Genomic DNA, 19,482 nt, shown 5'->3' on the forward strand with positions numbered 1-19,482 from the left:
TCAGAACAGGTCAGCTCCATATATGGAGATCTAAGGGTGGCAGCGGGGACAGTGTATTGAATGTACAGGGTTTGATGAGGGCCCAGGTAGGGCCGGGCCTTAACTGGCGTTTCCTGGCCAGACGACGGCGCCGCTCGTCGGCAGTCTCCTCCGTGAGAGTGTGGAGGTCGTACTGCTGGGGCAGATCAGTGTGTGCACACATCCGCCTGGGTGACCAAGAAATGCACAATGAAAAACAGGTATGGCCAAGGGTTCATGGCCATGGCCAGGGTTCATGGCCATATACTGTATAGCGTGTCTTGGAGAAGTGACTAGACGTGATGACACAATCAGGGTTCATGGTCACATATAGTGTGTCTTGGAGACGTGATATGTGATATCACAATGCGTGACCATATATGGGGACAATCCCATAAATGGGGATTGGTGAGTGACCAGTGAGTTAGGTGTCGTGACAGAGTGATGTTGTGACAAAAACGCATGGTTTCATAGTTTGGAGAAGTATGGAGAAACACACTTTGTGTTTTTCCGGTTACATCATCCGAACGCGTCACCTATCTCACTCCCTATATATGGAAAACCCCATAAGTCTTCAAACTTATAAAAAATGGCCTGCCGGTTTGGCGGTCCAGGCACCATGGCTGGTAATCCAGCATGACAGTGTGTCGTGGGTTGAAGTCCCGATCCCGACGAACTTTGCTGTGTGTCTTCCTCCATCTTTCTCCCTACTGTTCTTTATCAATTAACTGACATTAGAAAGTGTTAATGGGTAGGTACCCTCACAAAAAACAATCCTGGTCTCTAAAACTACCTCCCCCTGGCCAGCCGAGGCGCCTGATGGAGGGGAAAGGAACTGGTCGGAATAACGTGTTCCTTCCACACGCTACTTCCGGCCGGGAAAACTCCCCCCTGTCAGGTGAAAAGAAGCAGCTTGGACTCCTCATGCATCGAAGGAAGCATGAGGTCAGTCCACTGCCCCCCCAGGTTGGCAGAGGAAGTGTAGCGCCCAGGATTACATTAAATAATTGACACTGGGTGAACAAATGGGTTGCAAAATCGTGGGATAAAAAATATATAAAAAAAGAAAAAGTGTTGTAAATGTAAATAATCAAACTATATACCAGTAAGACGCCTGAGGGCGAGAAGCGACCTAAAGGGCGAGGTCGCGTGCACAAATCCGCCTGGGTGACAGCAGACTGCTGGGCGAGCGCTGGCGCTTTGGAATGGGGGGTCAGATCAACATATCTTCCTGTGTGACAGTAGACTTCCGGAGCGAGCGCTGGCGCTTTGGCATGATGGGGGTAAGATCTTAATTTTCGGGCCTGTTAAGAACTCTATATATGGGCTTAATATTGACATCAGGTATCTCCATCTCTGATGATGTCACGTGATGTCACTTGCTCCATCCCTGATGATGTCATGTGATGTCACGTGCTCTCTCACCCCGACCAACCAACACACACACTGATGGGAAATGCACGATTCCATAATTAAATACGACCTTTGTTCGCAATAAGCAAATTTTAATATAGAAATGGTAAATTTATATAGCGCCTTTATCCAAGGTGCTTTACATAGGTTGTGCATTACATTCACCCATTCACACACACATGCATACACCGGTGGCAGCGGAAACCATGCAAGGCACCAACTAACACATCAGGAGCAATGTCTTGTGATTGTTAGGAAGCTGTTAGTTATGGCTCTCGTTCCACAGGGAAGTGTTAATTACCACAGGGAGTGTGTCTGTCCCCTCACTGCAGCATGCCCCTCTACAGAGGTTAGGATGTTTGTTTTTGCTATCCAAGACTGGCGGTGTAATTTAGTTTGAGACCAATGTTGAACAAAACAATTAAATCAGAGGGGTCTGATTTAACTCTCTGACAGAGAGTATAGAGCTTTGGAGGCCGACTACGTACGTATATAGTGGTTTCTCCTGAATATGAGTGTCACACAGCTGTATTGTACTCTGCCTCGCAGGGTACATATTAAATACCCTACAAGGCACAAAGTAAATGGACTGCATTTATATAGCACTTTTATCCAAAGCGCTTTACAGTACAATATACTTCACTTTCACCCATCGATGGCGGGGGAAACCATGAAAGGCACCAACCAGTGCTCATCGGGAGCAGTTAGGGGTTCAGCGTCTTGCTCAGGGACACTTCGACACTTAGCCAGGAGGAGCCGGGAATGAATAGTTTTTTTTTTTTTTTCTTTTCTTTTTTTTCAGTGCTTTACATTTACATGTTAAGTTTCATCATTTGCATTAAAGTTTTTTTTACAAAGGGGTAGCACCGAAAAGGTCTAGGCTGAAGCCGAAGCTTATTTTGCCTAGCCTTTAAGAAAAGAAACAAATATACAAAATGTATACAAAGAAAAGAAACATAATACAAAGGAAACGAATCGAACCTGGAACATACAGATTCCAAGAACGGTCGCTCTACCTCCTGAGCAGCCACTGCCGCCCTCGGCACGAAGTGTTTTATGCAGCCTAGCTTTTATAAAATTCTGCCTCGCTGTCCAGGTTAGCAGATCTCAAGACCTCTTCACAAACAGCTTTCATGTACTGTACTTGAAAGCAATAAGGTACACCCGCACACTGTGTATTTGCTCGGTACATGAGTATTGTCTTATTTAATGAAGCAACGTTTCGGTCCCTCCGGACCTTCATGTACATGTACTGTACTTGGAAATCGGATGCAATACAATACAAAACACATCAAGGAGACAATCCCTAGTGCAGGAGAAGAGTTATAATATTGATCTCCATCCCTGATGATGTCACGTGATGTCAGGTGCTCCATCCCTGATGATGTCACGTGATGTTAGGTGCTCCAACCCTGATGATGTCACGTGATGTCACGTGCTCCATCGCTGATGATGTCACGTGATGTCAGGTGCTCCATCCCTGATGATGTCACGTGATGTTAGGTGCTCCAACCCTGATGATGTCACGTGATGTCACGTGCTCCATCCTCCATCGCTGATGATGTCACGTGATGTCAGGTGCTCCATCCCTGATGATGTCACGTGATGTCAGGTGCTCCATCCCTGATGATGTCACGTGGTCTCTCACCCCGACTAACCAACACACACTGACGGGAGTCCAGAGACCCTACTTTATATAGGCCTTATCTCTGATGAGTGAAGACTACGGTAATGGAACTCATCACTCAAATTCCATCTCTAATGTGTGACATAGACATAGTAGCTCCAGCCTGGATTCAGATGGATGACAGTCACATTGATTAAAGAGAGACTATACCCTACTTTTCAGAAATCCTCATCAGACAGTCCCTATAGCAGATGGATATATAACTATAAGCTAAACTTAGAGGACCACCACCACTTGATCAATAATCATTTACCTTTTTTTATGTTTTCAGGAAAAACCATTAACAAAATCTCTTCAGAGGGGGGAAGATCCTCAGTTTGACCAAGTAAGTACTGTGAGAGGAAATAGATAAAGGTTCTGAGCAAATTGTGACATATTGAGTTGATTATCACAGTGGTTCGCAAAGTGGGGTCTAGGGACCCCCAAGGGTCATTGATGGGGTTCCAGGGGGTCCCCAGCAAAATGTGTTAATATAGCATCACAATAATTTGAACTGCTTTAACCCTATTTTATGCTGTACTTTGGCTATTAAAGAATTGTCGATGTACAAGGTCACAGTGAGCTTAAAATATTGTTCTTTTAATTGAAAAATCTTCAAAAATGTTAATACATTGGATTATCCGCATTCACTGTTTATTTCATCATGAGATGCAGTAAATACATGAGGTAGCATTTGATGGAGCTACAGATGAAGTCTGCAACTCTGCATACATGTGCATTGCCTATACGTTTAAAAGAAAACAAATCAGTGTTACATTCGGCTCTAGTGCGAATGTACATCGACATGAAAAGGGTAGATGCCTGAAAGCCCCGCTAACATCCCAAAAGGTCTTTCAGAGCCAGTCAAGGGCAGGGAGTGTTTACCTAGAGTGCTGGCACTGGTTGTGCAATAGGTGTGTCCCATAGGTCGGTGTGGCTGTGCAGAGAGGGCCCTTTCACAGCCACAGGGGTGTGTTTGTGCTGCTGCTTGGGGCCATTCAGCCGTCGCACAGAGCTAGGATTCTTCTCCCCCTCTGCGTTGAATGAAGGGCGCAGTGTTCCCCGGGCTGACCAGACTCTCCTCCCTTCCTGTGTGCTCGGAGTTGGACCCGACCTGTCCCGCCTTTCCTTCCTTCACTCTCCCCTCCCCGAGGGCGAGAGGCCACCTCGTGGGCACCTTGTCCCTTTGCACAGTCCCCACAGGCCCGTGGCTCTCAAAATTTTTCATTTAAATGACCCCTATAACTCTGTGAGTGTACAAATGGAACCAAATGGTCCAACTTGGTTCCGTTTGTAGACTTATACAGTACCTGTTACATAGGCCTATACCTGTCAACCCTGGACTCAACTTTGACAACCACTGCCATAATAGCTGACCGTCTGTATGATATGGTGTGCTACTGTAGAGTAGCTGACAAGCATGAACACATTTGCTTCAATGTTCCTTCAGTTAATAAGCTCCATGAGTTCTTTGGCTGAGTACTGCCTCCCCTCCATCCTACGCACCCTGTTCGACTGGTACAAGAGACAGAACGGACTAGAGGAAGAGATCCACGAGTACAGACCAAGAGCAAATACCAAATCCAAAAGGTGAGTTACATTTACTACAAGTATACAGTATGATAGTGTGTCATGACTCATGATCTTAATTGTTAACTTAACTTTTTTCAAATATTGTTATAACTGCTATTTATGAATGTTTCACTTTCAAATCCCCATATATCTATTTTCTCCACTCTCAACAGCGATGAGCAGCAGAGAGATTATCTACTTGAAAGGAGGGATTTGGCTATTGACTTTATCTTCTCGCTTGTCCTCATAGAAGTTTTAAAACAGGTGACTAGATTGCGCTCCATGACCATGTATGCCCCACACATTATTTATTACACATTATTTATTCAGGGCAAGTTGCGGCTGTGAACAACACATTCGTGTAGAAATGCAGGAGGTTTACCATGTAAACAGAACATAAGATGGAATAGATAACAGTTCTCTCTCTCCATAACTAGATGCCGCTCCACCCTGTCCTCGACAGTTTGGTCAATGATGTCATTAACTTAGCCTTCAAGCACTTTAGATATAAAGAGGGGTAAGCTTTTTGTTTCTTTACAACTATTTCGTTTAGGGTTAGGTTTGGTTTTCTGCTCTTACTGTTGGGTTTTTATTCTTTAACTTAAATAATGTATCTCACAGGTACCATGGTCCTAACACTGGCAACATGCACACTGTAGCAGATCTCTATGCCGAAGTAATAGGAGTATTAGCCCAGTCCAAGTAAGTAGTCAAAATAAAAATCACACTTGTGGGAAGTGAGGGCCACTCTTATCATCATACATCATATTCTGTGCTCAACCAATCAAATCATCACATTCCGTGCTACAAACACAAACACGGCTCGTACACACAAACACACAAAGCCTAGGAGGGGCTAGCGCCCCTCAATAATGAATAATGCATGTAAGAGTAATTATATTGCTGCCCTTTAAAGCATGCTATTTAACCTTGTTGACATTATTGTACAAAAAAATACACCTGTATGTTTCATTTTTTTCCCTTTTCTTTTTTCAAAACATATTCTTTCCATTCATTTGACAACTTCAACCTTAACACCCCTATTCTGGGCATGTCATAATAGGCGAACATTTTACGAAAATAGGTGAACATTCAGTGATAATACCTGATCTACAAGCTCACAACATGTCGCAAAGCCATGTGCTATTTTTGACAAAGGTACATGTATTTGGTGTAGACTAGAGGGGACAAAGCAGGGGGTAAATGATAGACCCATGGGGGATACTGGTTAACAGAGTATATGGTTTAAGTGCTTACATATCTAGTTCAGTGAGCTTTATGCACTTGTCTGTTGTGGTCTGGTGTCATGCCACTTGATGATGGCATAGCTGAATTCCACATGCCTCTGTGTAAGACATTGCCTGTTTCAAGAGACAAGCACATGACAGACTTTTGGACAAGTACCCCTCACACCAAACTAGGACTGGAAATTGGTGTCTGTTTATTTGAAGTTTTCAAACCACCGCAGTAAGAAGCAAACTCTCAAAATAGAGGTATGAGCTGGTGAGCAGACCTCTTCAAAGTTCTCTCTGTTTAATTTCATATGGGAAATGCTTCACTGAAAGGCTTTTCCAGAGGACTTGGGACATTGCTTAGATTTGGGAGGCCTCCATTTTCAACCTTGCTTCAATTGTTAAGCTAACAATTAACGCAACACATTGCTTTTTTGAAAATCAGTTATTTCAACAAGCTATGCCATCCTACAACAGAATATACATTAGGCTTAAAAGGGGTACCCTAATCCAAAATGATTTGGATAAAATGACTTGATAAATGGTTGATATTTCCATTTAAGTCAAACAAATTCAAGGAAATAAGTTAGTGTTTTTCACATGACTAAGAGCAACTCATCCAATATACAGTAGCAGCTGTGTTCAGTTTCTTACAGGTAGAGTATGAGCCACTATGGAAGAGATTAGTCGATGGCCACATGAGCTCCCGTGATGAATAACCCTCTAAATTTAGACTAACAGAAGAATCCCATCTCTGATTCAATTTGGCAAGAGGATCAGGTGCTAGACGAGGAGTTTATCTTTGGGCGCAGAGACTTGTGGTCTACAGACAGAGAGGGTCAGATGGGGATATTTTGGGGATCTGGTGCTGGTTTATCCACCCCATATCACAGCCTTCACAGAGACTGAGAGACATCTGTACTTTACATTTGTAATGGATGAATGGAAGCAGTTTGACAAGGGTTGTGCAGGCACCTCGTTTAATTTAACGTTTCTTTAAACATTTTACGTAAGGTTTCCTGCTGTGAAAAAGAAGTTCATGACTGAGCTGAAGGAGCTCCGACAGAAAGAGCAGAGTCCTAATGTAATCCAGAGTACCATCAGTCTCATCATGGGTGTGAAGTTCTTCCGTATTAAAATGTATCCAGTGGAAGAGTTTGAAGCCTCCTTTCAGTTCATGCAGGTACAAATTGGCTTTCTTTTTTGGGCATGTCATTATAGGCAAACATTAAAGAGTTCTAGATTTGTCCAAATACTTTTGGAAATAGCAGACATACAAGCTCACATTGGCTATGTTTGTACTGTTGCACCATTGTATGATGACGTGTAAATCAGGCTTACGTATGTAGGGGGCACGGTGGCACAGTCGGTAGTGCTGTCGCCTCACAGCTAGAAGGTCCTGGCTTCGATTCCCGCTCGGGACGCCGTGGGCGCTGGCGGCGTGACCTCTCCTCTGCGTCATCAGTGCCCATACCCGAGGCGAAAGGGCCTTTCTGTGTGGAGTTTGCATGTTCTCCCCGTGTCCCCTAGGGTAGGTACCCTCACAAAAAACATGCAGTAATCCTGGTCTCTAAACATGCCTCCCCCTGGCCAGCCGGGGCGCCTGATGGAGGGGAAAGGAACTGGTTGGAATAACGTGTTCCTTCCACGCGCTACGTCCAACCAGGGAAACTCCGCCCTGTCAGGTGTAAAGGAGCAACTTGGACACTCATGCATGAAGGAAGCATGGGTTCAAGTCCGTTGCTCTCCCCAGGTTGGCGGAGGGTGTGTAGAGCCCAGGATCACATTAGATCATTGACACAGGGGTGAAAAATGGGTTACAAAATCGTGGGATAATTAAAAAAAAAAAAAAAAGGCTTACGTAACTGAATGACATTCCAATTGTGTGAATGTGTACCAAATAATTACTAATGATAAATTCATACTTTCCTAACTTGTCTTATCATATACACTACAGTATAGTGCCATGCAATTTGAGTGCATACAATTGCTGCAGTTCTTCATGCAATGCACAATTAAAGGTCGTCATGTCTTATAGCCTTTATTGGCTTTTAGAAGGATTCTAAATTACCATTATGACCTACAGTATTTTCATTGTCAATTGAGATGAGATTTATTGTGAAATAATAAACCAACTGAGTCAATGAGGTCACCCTGCACATTTACAGTTTGGATGCAATTCGCCTGTGTGAACCAAGGATCTCTCTTTTGCAGGAATGTGCCCAGTATTTCTTGGAAGTCAAGGACAAAGATATTAAGCATGCCTTGGCTGGACTTTTTGTAGAAATTTTAGTTCCTGTTGCTGCAGTAAGTCTCCCTCTGATACAGATAATCATAATGTTTTTTGGGGGAAATGATTATCACTGTGAGGATGAGGTGCTTGTCATTATAATAAATGTGATATTGTACTCCATTGTAGGCTGTGAAAAATGAGGTGAACGTGCCCTGTCTAAGGAACTTTGTAGAGAGCTTGTATGTCACAACCCTGGAGCTGTCATCCAGAAAGAAGCACTCACTGGTTAGTCACCCTGCCGGAGGATGGAAATGACACGGAATGTTTGGGCTGTTTGTTTCCCTACACACTGTGACAGTCTCCACTACAAAAATACTGTAAATTGCTGGCATGCCTTTGGTCCCTGTGAATCCTCAAGAATTTCAAGGTCACTCTATATGTAATATCAACATCCAACAGCACCAGCCGTTTACAAGAAAAGACAGACAAAGTCTGTAAGGCAGAGACACTACATTAAAAAATAAATAAGTGTATGTAATATAGTCATATTTTAGACATTGGTTAATGCATTAAATGCGTAAATACTGTAACTAATATAACACATGGACATTTTGAGGGACACACCTCTAAAAGTGACCTTGGTTTCTTAGACAGTATAAAATATCACTAACTTGTATTAGAAAGTAACTCGAATAATGTACAGTATCATTCCAACATTAACTGTTCAAAAGAAAACATTAAACCTAAGTCACTATAAGTAATATGTACTTTGCACCTACCTATGGTGTAATAAGTGTACAATATATATGGGCCAGTTTACTCAGGTGACACAGTTGTGTGATGAAGCATAATTTATTTTCATTGACATTCATTGTCTTCTTCACAGGCTCTTTACCCACTGGTGACGTGTCTGCTGTGTGTTAGCCATAAGGACTTCTTTCTCAACAGATGGGTTGTTTTCCTCAACAACTGCCTCTCTAACCTCAAGGTAAGTTAACTTGTAAATTAACCGCTGTATTAGTGATGTAACACTGTGTAAGTTGTGCATATAAAGAAACGTATTATGTAATTATTACATGCTTCTGTACAGTAATGCATGGCTACTTTAATGATTGTTATAACAAGAGTACTGTGAGGACTTTAAGACCTGTCCTGAACACACCACATCTGGCTGCCGGGAAGCATCTGTTGTATCTTGTGTGGCGTGTCCGGCACCATTGGTGGTATTTGATTTGATTTGATTTTGGTATAAGATATATGAGTAAAATAACAGTGTGTGTGTGTGTGTGTGTGTGTGTGTGTGTGTGTGTGTGTGTGTGTGTGTGTGTGTGTGTGTGTGTGTGTGTGTGTGTGTGTGTGTGTGTGTGTGTGTGTGTGTGTGTGTGTGTGTGTGTGTGTGTGTGTGAGTGAGACAGAGAGAGAGAGAGAGAGAGAGAGAGAGAGAGAGAGAGGAGAAATAGAGTAAGAATTGCAGGCACTAGTACACAAGCCTATTTTATGGCCTATATCCTTTTATTTGTAATGGTTGATAATAATAGGTCCTGTGAGTGACCTGTAGTGAGTTTTGTGCCATTCTTCTACCTTTTTATACCGATAATCTCATTGAGACCTGAGGTCTCATTCCCAAGAGAGACCTGGTTCGCCCATAACCATCTTGGTCAAATGTGATGCACCATAAACTAAAACAGAAATACATACTGTACTTGTCTGTGTTTTCCAAGGGTTACAGTATGTCCTCTCTCGCAGGCACAGCACAGAGACAGCCGCTGACCATCAGCTGTAGTCTGTGCAGTGTTTGGATCAACATTTACGTGAAATGTCACTCAATGTCAACCAATCTGATCTCCCGACATAGTCACAGTTATACAGGGAAAGGCATCTTGGTCTGTTCAGATATTTTGACCATTTATCATAGCTGCACTTGTCAGACGCAGTATGCTTTTTTTTCTCCTTCTTTTTTGGTTAAAGGGGCATTCCACTCATTTTCAACATTTTACTATGTCATTAATGTACCTTAGAGCTGTTGTGTGGAAATAATAAAAAAGTTCCCCCAGTCTGTGTTTCCTAGAACTGTAATTATGAAAAAAATCATTAACATGGTGAAACACATCTTGATGACATCATCAAGATGTGTTTCACCATGTTAATGATTTTTTTCAGACCTCTAGTTCTAGGAAACACAGAATGGGGGAACTTTTTTATTATTTCCACACAACAGCTCTAAGGTACATTAATGACATAGTAAAATGTTGAAAATGAGTGGAATGCCCCTTTAAGCATTAATTGTACCTTTACTGCCAAGGGCCTTTTTGTTGACTGTTGATCATTGATCTGTATAACTGAATTCATTACAGAGTAAAGACCCCAAAATGGCCCGTGTTGCACTGGAGTCCCTGTATCGCCTGTTGTGGGTGTACATGATCCGAATCAAGTGTGAGAGCAACACCGCAACACAGGGGTAAGTAGCCATACTCTTAACATCGCTTAGTTGCTATGTGTCCATTCCTAAAATAATTTGAAGCCAAACCACAATAGAACCAAAACCCAGCAAGAAAGGCATAAGCAATGCCAAGTTAAAGAAAGTCGTTTTGAGGTTGGGAGAGCTAAAACATTGTGCGTGTGAACATTTTGTCCCCATTTGACTTAATTCCTAACTGGAATATTGGTTTGGTTCCCGTTTGTTGTTTACAGCATGCTGCAAACAAAAAACGACACAATCAGAGTAGATCAAAAGCTGTTCTTAAGTACATCATTGAGGCCTGGGCCGTGGCTCAGCGGTGCAGGCACCTTGGCCGGTAGTCCGAGTCTGGCAGTGTGCCGCGGGTTCGACTCCCGATCCCGACAGCCTTTACTGCATGTCACTCCCCCATCTCTCTCCCCCATTTCCTGTCAGCCTACTGTCTGTCCCTCTATGAAAAATATAAAATAAAGGTGAAAGCCGCAAAAAAGAAAAGAAAAAAAAAGTACATCATTGACCATAGACACATATGTATCATAGTAAGTAAGTCTAAAATGGAAATAGTTTGGCCCCGTTGGGCCCTAGGGTCCTAATTACGGATATCTTTTAATGAAGAACAACGCGAACATTGTGTTGTTGTACAAACACTCAACAGGCATGGGCACACCAGATTAAGTGTGCTGGTGGCCTTGAGGTTTACCAGCAGGTCACATACATGATTACCAGCCCTGAGCCCACACAGGGAGATGCAAAGAGGTCAAGTCAGACTTTCACATGTGAATTAAGCCTGAAATAAACCATTCTTAAAATAAACCACATCACGGTTGTCTGCGTAAAACAGGCCAAATTCGTGTTCTGTGTCAGTTTGAAATCCAAACACAGTCTCAGATGTTTGCATGGGTCTTGGATGATACAAAGCATGCTTCTCAATTTGTACTTTTCTCTTTATCTGCAGGCGTCTCAATACCATTGTTACAAACTTGTTCCCCAAAGGATCACGCAGTGTGCTACCAAGAGATATGCCCCTCAATATCTTTGTCAAAATCATCCAATTTATTGCACAGGTAATCAGGAAGATGTGTTTTTTTGTCAACAAAGGTCATAATAAAAACATTTAAAGCTCTATGTCAATGTACAGGAGATTATCATAAAACAACCATACTGCCACAATAAACATGCTGATCTAACCTCTGTTTCTCTCTTTGCTCCTAACAGGAAAGACTTGATTATGCCATGAAAGAAATCATCTTTGATCTACTTTGTGTTGGGAAACCAGCAAAAGCCTTTAGTCTTAATCCAGAGGTACAGTGTTTACATTCATCAGCCATCACATTTTCATTAAACTATTGTACAGACCACACACAGGCTGTAGTGGGATACTTTTCTTGTGCACTTCACATACTGTCTATAAATGTATAAAAAATGTGACAAACTTTGTTGGATATACTTCAGAGAATGAATATCGGTCTGAGGGCATTCCTGGTCATAGCGGATAAACTGCAGCAGAAGGACGGTGAGCCCCCAATGCCTAACACTGGCTGCAACCCGCCCTCCGGGAACACACTCAGGGTGAAGAAGACCTACCTCAGCAAAACGCTGACGGATGATGATGCCAAAGTCATTGGTGAGACATTCATTGTATTGTCACAGTGGTTCCCAAACAGTGTTAATATTGTTAAAGGACCACTTCACCACTTTTCAACATCTCTTCATATAATTGGTCCTCACTAATGTTCATGATAAAACACCACCATTTTTTCCTATTCAGTCTGTGTCTCATAGGAGGGCTTTGGGCAGTTCGGACACCCGTCCACCAGTGACATCATCATTAGGCAGATTTTTTTTTAAACAAGATTTGTTTTAAAATATATTTAGATTTGTATTATCGTGAGAACGATGGCTTCAACTTTTGCATTGCAACTTTTCAGGAAAAGAAAGCCTGCCGTTTCTATTAGCTTGGATTCACCATCGATGATGTCACTGGTGGACGGGTTTCTGAACTGCCCACAGCCTTCCTATGAGACACAGACTGAGTAGGAAAAAATGGTGGTATTTTATCATGAACATTAGTTAGGACCAATTATAGGAAGAGAAGTTGAAAAGTGGTGAAGTGGTCCTTTAACTATAAAAAAGTTATTATTACGTTTTTTAATTTACTGTATCAATACTGTCCCTATTTTGGGCTTTAGAGGTGAAAATAATACAAATTATTATTTTAAAATTGTAACAGATATTCACAAATGTTCCCAAAACTACCTACAAGCTCACAATGAGTCGCAGTACTACATGCGTGTAGAAAGATCAGCTATTTTTTCCAAATTAGTATTGGATTAATTCGTTTGATGTTCTTATCTGTCATCACCTCCGGTCCAGGAATGTCCATGTATTACGTTCCAGTCCGCAAGGCTATTGACAACATGCTGAGACACCTGGATAAGGAGGTGGGGCGTTGCATGATGATGACTAATGTTCAGATGTTGAACAAGGAGCCTGAGGACATGATCACGTAAGTGTGGTACTCATCACAGCCATCGATCTAGCTGCTGGCTCCTTATTGACTCACAGGACCATAGTTTCTAATTTCACAACCTGTGCGATTTCAAACTAAATCAACTGAAACATTTGCAGTTGATGACATATAATTTGACCATGGGTTTGACTTTCAGAGCTGAAAGGAAGCCAAAGATTGACTTGTTCAGGACCTGTGTTGCTGCCATCCCTCGTGTGCTTCCAGATGGCATGTCCAAGCCAGAGCTCATAGACCTGCTTTCACGGTGAGAATCCAAATCTATACCACTGCTCAGTTTGCTAAAAACTCTTGACACTATGTAAGAGCTGGTCAGGCAATCACTGACAGTTAGGGTGACCCAGTCAACACAGTTCAATAGCAATCTGTGCTACAGTAAACCTGAACTCTGTTTGTGTTCACTCTGCAATAACTTTCCTCGTTGGGCGTGGTATAACTTGTAAGCAGCAAATACGGGGACAGATTGTTGACCCACAGGTCTGTACAGTGGGTCAACAATGCACAGTTTGACTGACTCACGGCCCTGTGATGACAGCCTTCCCCTTCCTTCTGCACAGCCATTGGATAAGAGCCAGATTTTGTCCTGCAGTGGTTTCAGTTTTGAAACTAAAATGCGTAACATTGTGTCAATATGTGGGAAGCAGGACAAAGGATAAAAAATGCTCTGCATCCAGCAAAAAGTGGGACACCTGGTCACCCTACTGTCAGTAAGACGAGCTAGCCGAATGTTCTTTGTTAGGGATATGAACTAATCATATACGTTTTGAGTGCTTAAATTAAAACCTTTGATTATGTTGTTTACACTAACCTGCTAACCCGGTCCCTGGGTCAGAATGGCTGCCACTTTTTATTATTATAACAACAATGTCCTGAATATCTTATTAGGGCCTATGAGCACTGCACAGTATGTATTTATGTATTATGTATTATGTATTTTAATTGTCTCAAAAAGGGGCATGGCCTAATGGCTCAATAGCTCCCCCTACACAACTTTGTGCTTGAAGCGCCACAATACGGTTTCACCTACTGTACATGAATACAAATTGGTACACACCTGTATCATGTCCCGACTTGCAAAAAAGTCTCTTCATGGCGCCATGACCTAAACCTAACAGGAAGTCAGCCATTTGCAGTGTTTTCACGTGTCGCACTTTAACAAATTCCTCCTGGCAGGATGGTCAGTTCCAAATCAAACTCGCTTAGCGTACGTACACTACAGACCTTAACGATGAAAATCTTGAGTTTTCGTAAAATGGCTTGACCGTGGTGAAGCCTCAAACTTCAATGCCAAACAGGAAGTGAAAATAGCAGATCTACAAGATCAAGTCTTTCTTTGTAAATATTAAACTGATTGTCGTACTTGGGTGTGGTGTCATCGGACTTGGTTCAGAGTCCTTTTTTTAAGATTTGTTTTTGGCTTTTCTGCCTTTATTGATAGTGAAGATGGACAGGAAAGAGTGAGAGAGAGAAGGGGAGAGACATGCAGCAAAGGTCGTCATGAACGGGACTCGCACACGCGGCACGCTTTCAGGCCAAAGCCTATATGTGGCATGCGCCTGGACCACTTGGCCAGCGGGCGCCCGTCCTTGTCCTTCATTGGTGCAACTTAGCCCCCTCTTCTGATTGGTCGATATTTGATAGTTCCTATTTTGTCCTATAACTTTTCAATGGTTTGGGCGCAAGCACATTGTCGCATCAAAAAATGCCTAGACCAGGCGTCTCTTCTGGGTTTTTAAACAGCTGGTGGATAGAAATGACACTCGCGCAACTTTCGCGCCGAAACTACAAGGGACGCTTGGTCTAGGCGCGTTCTTGCCATCTCTTGATGTGCCCACGCCCTATGTCATACAGACTTGTGGGTGGTGTCATTGAACTTGGTTCAGAGTCCTTGTCCATGATTGGAGTCAATTATCCCGCCCCCTCTTCTTATTGGTCGATATGTCATAATTTCTATCATTTGCCATAACCTTTGGACAGTTTGTTGTAGAGAGTCATGAGTCGCCTCACTGGACTCGGTTGAAAATCCTTGTCCTTGTCCATATTTTCCCCTAACGGTTACAGACGTGCGAGGGCCCGGTCATCGCTGCTTGCAGCTTTAATGCACAATCTATGTAAAGCGCCTTGGATAAAGGCGCTATATAAATGCACCATTTACCATTTAATACTATTATTGAAATATTGAGATTTTTATTCATAACCATAAAATAGACATAATGTCATATTCAATATATCCTCAATATTACTGTGCGTACAAATCCAGTACGTTGCCTACAGGGTTGGCTAGGGAGTCCTCATTCACTTATCAAAGTGTCCCTTTAATAAGTGAACATAATTAGAGGGTCACATTTTGTGGATTTAGTCACCAAAAGTCACCACACCCGAAAGAGAGTTTCCACACATCCTTTTTAGATGTGTGTTTGCATGAGTACAAGTTGTGTGGACGATTTCTATAGTCACCATTTACCAGAACTTTAGTAATGCGGGAAATGGATTGTTTGGCATTTTGGGCATTCTGAAAGAGTGTCTAGTGTTCTCTCTTATCTCTTTCAAATGTGCAAGTATTTTTCAGGAGGGCGAATTGCAGAGAGTGTGTTATACAAGACCCAATGTCACTTGTATTGACATTCAGTCTGAATTATCAACATGCTACTTTGGGGTAGAGAATCACTCAAGCCAGGGGTGGATCTTCTTGTGGTTCTCACATCTGTGCCACAGCTGTGACTAGTATTGTTTTTCAACTGTGGAAATGAAGTGAACTTAAGGTCAATTTATCTAACATGAAATCTACATGACTACTAGTAGTTCAATTTCCTATGCTTTTAGCAGAAATTATATTTCTCTGTTTCACACTCTGAAACTCAAAATATCCTCATTGCATGGGTTTGTTTATCTTCCCTATTTTATACTTTCAAAAATAGAGATCTAGGCCCTCATTTATCAACCGTGCGTACGCCAAAATATGGGTGTACGCCGAAATTACCGCAATTTTCGGCATTTACGATTTGCGCCAACGTTTGATTTTGAACTTGAGCCAGGACAAAAACCACGTCTGGTCGGGAGCTGTCGTACGCTTTGTCCTCACCTGTTTTTCTGTCGTAGAACAGCGGAGCAGCATTGTTTGACCAGCTGAGAGGCTGTCACAGGCATCGAAACATATGTATTCACTCCTAAAATGTTTATATAAAACTGTATAGGTATGTATATGGGCTAAATGTAAAAAAGTAAAAAAAAGTTAAGGAATACATCAACGATGTGTCTTTGTGTCATATGAAATTAGTAGGAGCTTTCCAACTTTACAAGCAAGCAATTAAAATCGCGCATTTAAAAACAATGTTGCAAGTTAGATGCGTAAGCCATTTAAACAGTGTTTTGCATGATGAGCGCATACATGCGAGGATTTGGGCTGTCTGTGCTGAAATATTTCCATGACGGGACGTTGGAGAGTGCAGCGCTGCAGCTGCGGAGAGTCCCAACTTGGGTAGCCTACTGTAGCCTAATCTACAGCAGGCCGATGTCTTTCTGGAGTTACAGTAGCCTATGTGCAATCTCCTCCTCGTTTAATAAACCCGACGCGTCGCTCGAATGCCAAATGTGCCATGCCGGCGTGCCAGCGCAAAATTGGGGACCGCTGACCGCATCGGAGGCTAAACCACCCAGCCAGGCTGCCAGCCCACCAGTGCCAGTGTGCCACATGAGGCTGGTTTAGGCTGCACATTTATATAATTGTCAGTTGATAGCCCAGCCACTGCACCGACTACTACTGCGACTAGCGAGGTAGGCTAATCTAAATAGATTGTCATAAACGTGCATGGTCGCGGTGTCATGAACAGTGATAGAGACAGACAGGACAGGAGAGGAGGAAAACAGCAGCGTGTGTGTGCGCCTATTTGTTATTTAATTCATTGTTCACATGCAGGTTCAGATTTTCGTTCACTAATATATTGTTGTAGGCTATATTAAATGAATAAATACTTTAATAATTTAATATAGGCTACAACTAACAACACACGGCAGGCGCGTAGCGCGGATCAAATGATTGACTGGGCAAATTAGCATGGGGGGGGGGGGGGGTAGCCCCGGCCGATAGTGAAGTGTGAAGTGTGAACGAGCGAGGCGAGAGGAGAAACAGACAGGGTACTACATGCAGCTACAGCTTTATTTAATTCATACAGGTGTTCGTTCTTTATTTATTTAAGATAGGCTACAACAAACCAGTTGGACTTGCAAGTTGCGTGTGCGTGCGTGCGTCTGTGTGTGTATGAGAGGGGGGTGACTTTTTTATTTACTTTTTTCGTCATGTAACTATGGTTTCCAAGGTCGTACTGCAGTTGTTCATGTCGCAAAAACGAGGGCGAGGCTTGATTTCATAGGGCGTGCCAGATAGATTTCAGCCGTCACATTTATAAACGTCCGAACGAAATTAAGGAAGAAACAGCTGTCTGCGATCACTTTGTAAATGCCGACCCGACGTGGGTGTACTACGAATCCTACACTCGAATTTGGGGCAGAATTTACACTCAATTGATAAATGAGGGCCCTACAATCTACAAGCTCACAATGTGTCATGGTGTGACACCTTGTGAGCTTGTAGATATGCACATTTATTGTGTGAAAACTTTTAAAAATTTTGAGAAAGTTTGCCTATAATAATATGTCCAAAATAGGGACCCAGAGTTAAAGTGGTCGGTTAATATATATGTAGGCTTATCTTTATCATGAACTGCATCATCACTTTTCCTTTCGCCTGTGCTCTTTGCAGCTTGACGATACACATGGATGATGAGCTGCGACTTATAGCCCAGAACTCCTTGCAAAGCCTATTGGTGGACTTCCCTGACTGGCGTGACGATGTGCTGTTTGGCTACACTAACTTCCTGTTGCGTGAGGTTCAGGATACTCAGCAAGGCATGCTGGATACCTCCCTCAAACTACTGCTACAGCTTCTCACCCAGTGGAAACTGGCCCTAGTCATTCCAGGGAAGAGCCATGACATGGCTAAAATACACATCGCAGAGGTACATCCTTAAATCAGTGTCAAGTCTAAATAAACTCTTGAACTACAGTAGTCCCACTAAAAGTATGCCTTGATTGTTTGAATTGAAGTGTTTGATCAAAGTCAGCAATCATTTGACAGTTGTATACCTATTTTACAGTTGCTGCAGACAAGTTCAAGTCCCAAGATCCCTGCAGCAGAGCGAGGCCCACACTCGGCTGTGTTGCATGCTGTAGAGGGACTGGCACTCGTATTGCTCTGTTCCTGCCAGCTTAGCACTCGCAAACTTGCTATTTCCATCCTTAAAGAGATACGCTGTCTATTCATGGCCATTGGACAGTCTGAGGTAAAAATGACTGAAGGCAGAGACTTTGCAAGAACAATAAACGTTAGAAAGAGGATAATTTGACATTTAATGTCCCTCACAGTACAGCTTATGTACCATGTTATGTATTTTATCATTTTCATTCTGCAGGACGATGATAAACCCATGATTGAGATTATGGACCAGCTCAGTCCTGCAGTCCTGGAAAGTTTTGTCAATGTGGCTGTATCTGACACAGTAAGATGTACTCAGTTTTAAATGAAAGCTTAGTCAACAAAGAGATAAACTATACATGTGTACTGTATGTGTATTTTACTGTAAGCATTTTTCGTTTATTAACACGATTTCGTACATTCTCACACCTACACATAATACTTTGCTAAGAATAAATTGCCTTAAGAATGCAGACATGTCCCCTGACCCATTATGTTCTTTTGTTCATTATGTTCTTCCCAGGCGACCATGCCGCTGGGCCACAACATGGACCTTCAGTGGCTAGTGGAATGGAATGCACTATTGGTAAACAGTCACTATGACATTAGGAGCCCCTCTCATGTGTGGATCTTTGCCCAGTCTGTGAAGGACCCCTGGGTGCTGTGTGTTTACAGCCTCCTCCGGCAGGACAACCTGCCCAAGCACTGCCCTACAGCACTGAGCTACGCCTGGCCCTATGCCTTCACTCGAATGCAGCTCCTTATGCCCCTAATAGACCCAAAGTAAGTTATTCACTCTGCACCAGAGCATGTGAGCGGCGTGGAGCGGCCGGGAAATCCGCTCTTCGCTCTCGACGGCTTTTGTCCCGCTTGTCATTCGCTCATGTTGATCAGCACACTTTCATACTTTTGGTAAATGCGCTCTGCAGAGTCTGGACACACTAAATCCAAGCATTTAGGTTCTAAACACTTATTTGTAACACTTTTTAAACGTGTGCCGTGTGCACTGAGCGGCTCGGAGCGGAGGACAGTTCTCGCTCCGGAAGCCGTTCTGACCCATTTTAAAACGCGCTCAATTCAAAATGCAGCCGCTCCACTCCTCGCTCTGCGCC

General features: G+C 42.8%; 1 protein-coding gene across 5 annotated transcripts in view; it reads left to right on the forward strand.

Annotated features, from left to right (window-relative positions):
- frya (furry homolog a) overlaps positions 1-19,482 on the forward strand; it is a gene marked incomplete at its 5' end in the record, with an annotated part of 65,676 nt that overhangs the window by 15,678 nt on the left and 30,516 nt on the right. For all 5 annotated transcript variants that reach the window (XM_079514375.1, XM_079514376.1, XM_079514378.1 and 2 more), the window contains 19 exons: positions 3,390-3,443; positions 4,548-4,687; positions 4,843-4,933; positions 5,107-5,186; positions 5,291-5,371; positions 6,916-7,084; positions 8,116-8,208; positions 8,321-8,419; positions 9,021-9,122; positions 10,489-10,592; positions 11,548-11,656; positions 11,808-11,894; positions 12,045-12,216; positions 12,966-13,098; positions 13,259-13,366; positions 17,879-18,134; positions 18,273-18,458; positions 18,588-18,674; positions 18,894-19,153. In XM_079514375.1, the coding sequence (XP_079370501.1) occupies positions 3,390-3,443; positions 4,548-4,687; positions 4,843-4,933; positions 5,107-5,186; positions 5,291-5,371; positions 6,916-7,084; positions 8,116-8,208; positions 8,321-8,419; positions 9,021-9,122; positions 10,489-10,592; positions 11,548-11,656; positions 11,808-11,894; positions 12,045-12,216; positions 12,966-13,098; positions 13,259-13,366; positions 17,879-18,134; positions 18,273-18,458; positions 18,588-18,674; positions 18,894-19,153 (2,411 nt within the window). The remainder of the gene's footprint in view (positions 1-3,389; positions 3,444-4,547; positions 4,688-4,842; positions 4,934-5,106; positions 5,187-5,290; positions 5,372-6,915; positions 7,085-8,115; positions 8,209-8,320; positions 8,420-9,020; positions 9,123-10,488; positions 10,593-11,547; positions 11,657-11,807; positions 11,895-12,044; positions 12,217-12,965; positions 13,099-13,258; positions 13,367-17,878; positions 18,135-18,272; positions 18,459-18,587; positions 18,675-18,893; positions 19,154-19,482) is intronic.

This window comes from Electrona antarctica (genome assembly GCF_951216825.1).
Source record: "Electrona antarctica genome assembly, chromosome: 11".
NCBI lineage: Eukaryota > Metazoa > Chordata > Actinopteri > Myctophiformes > Myctophidae > Electrona > Electrona antarctica.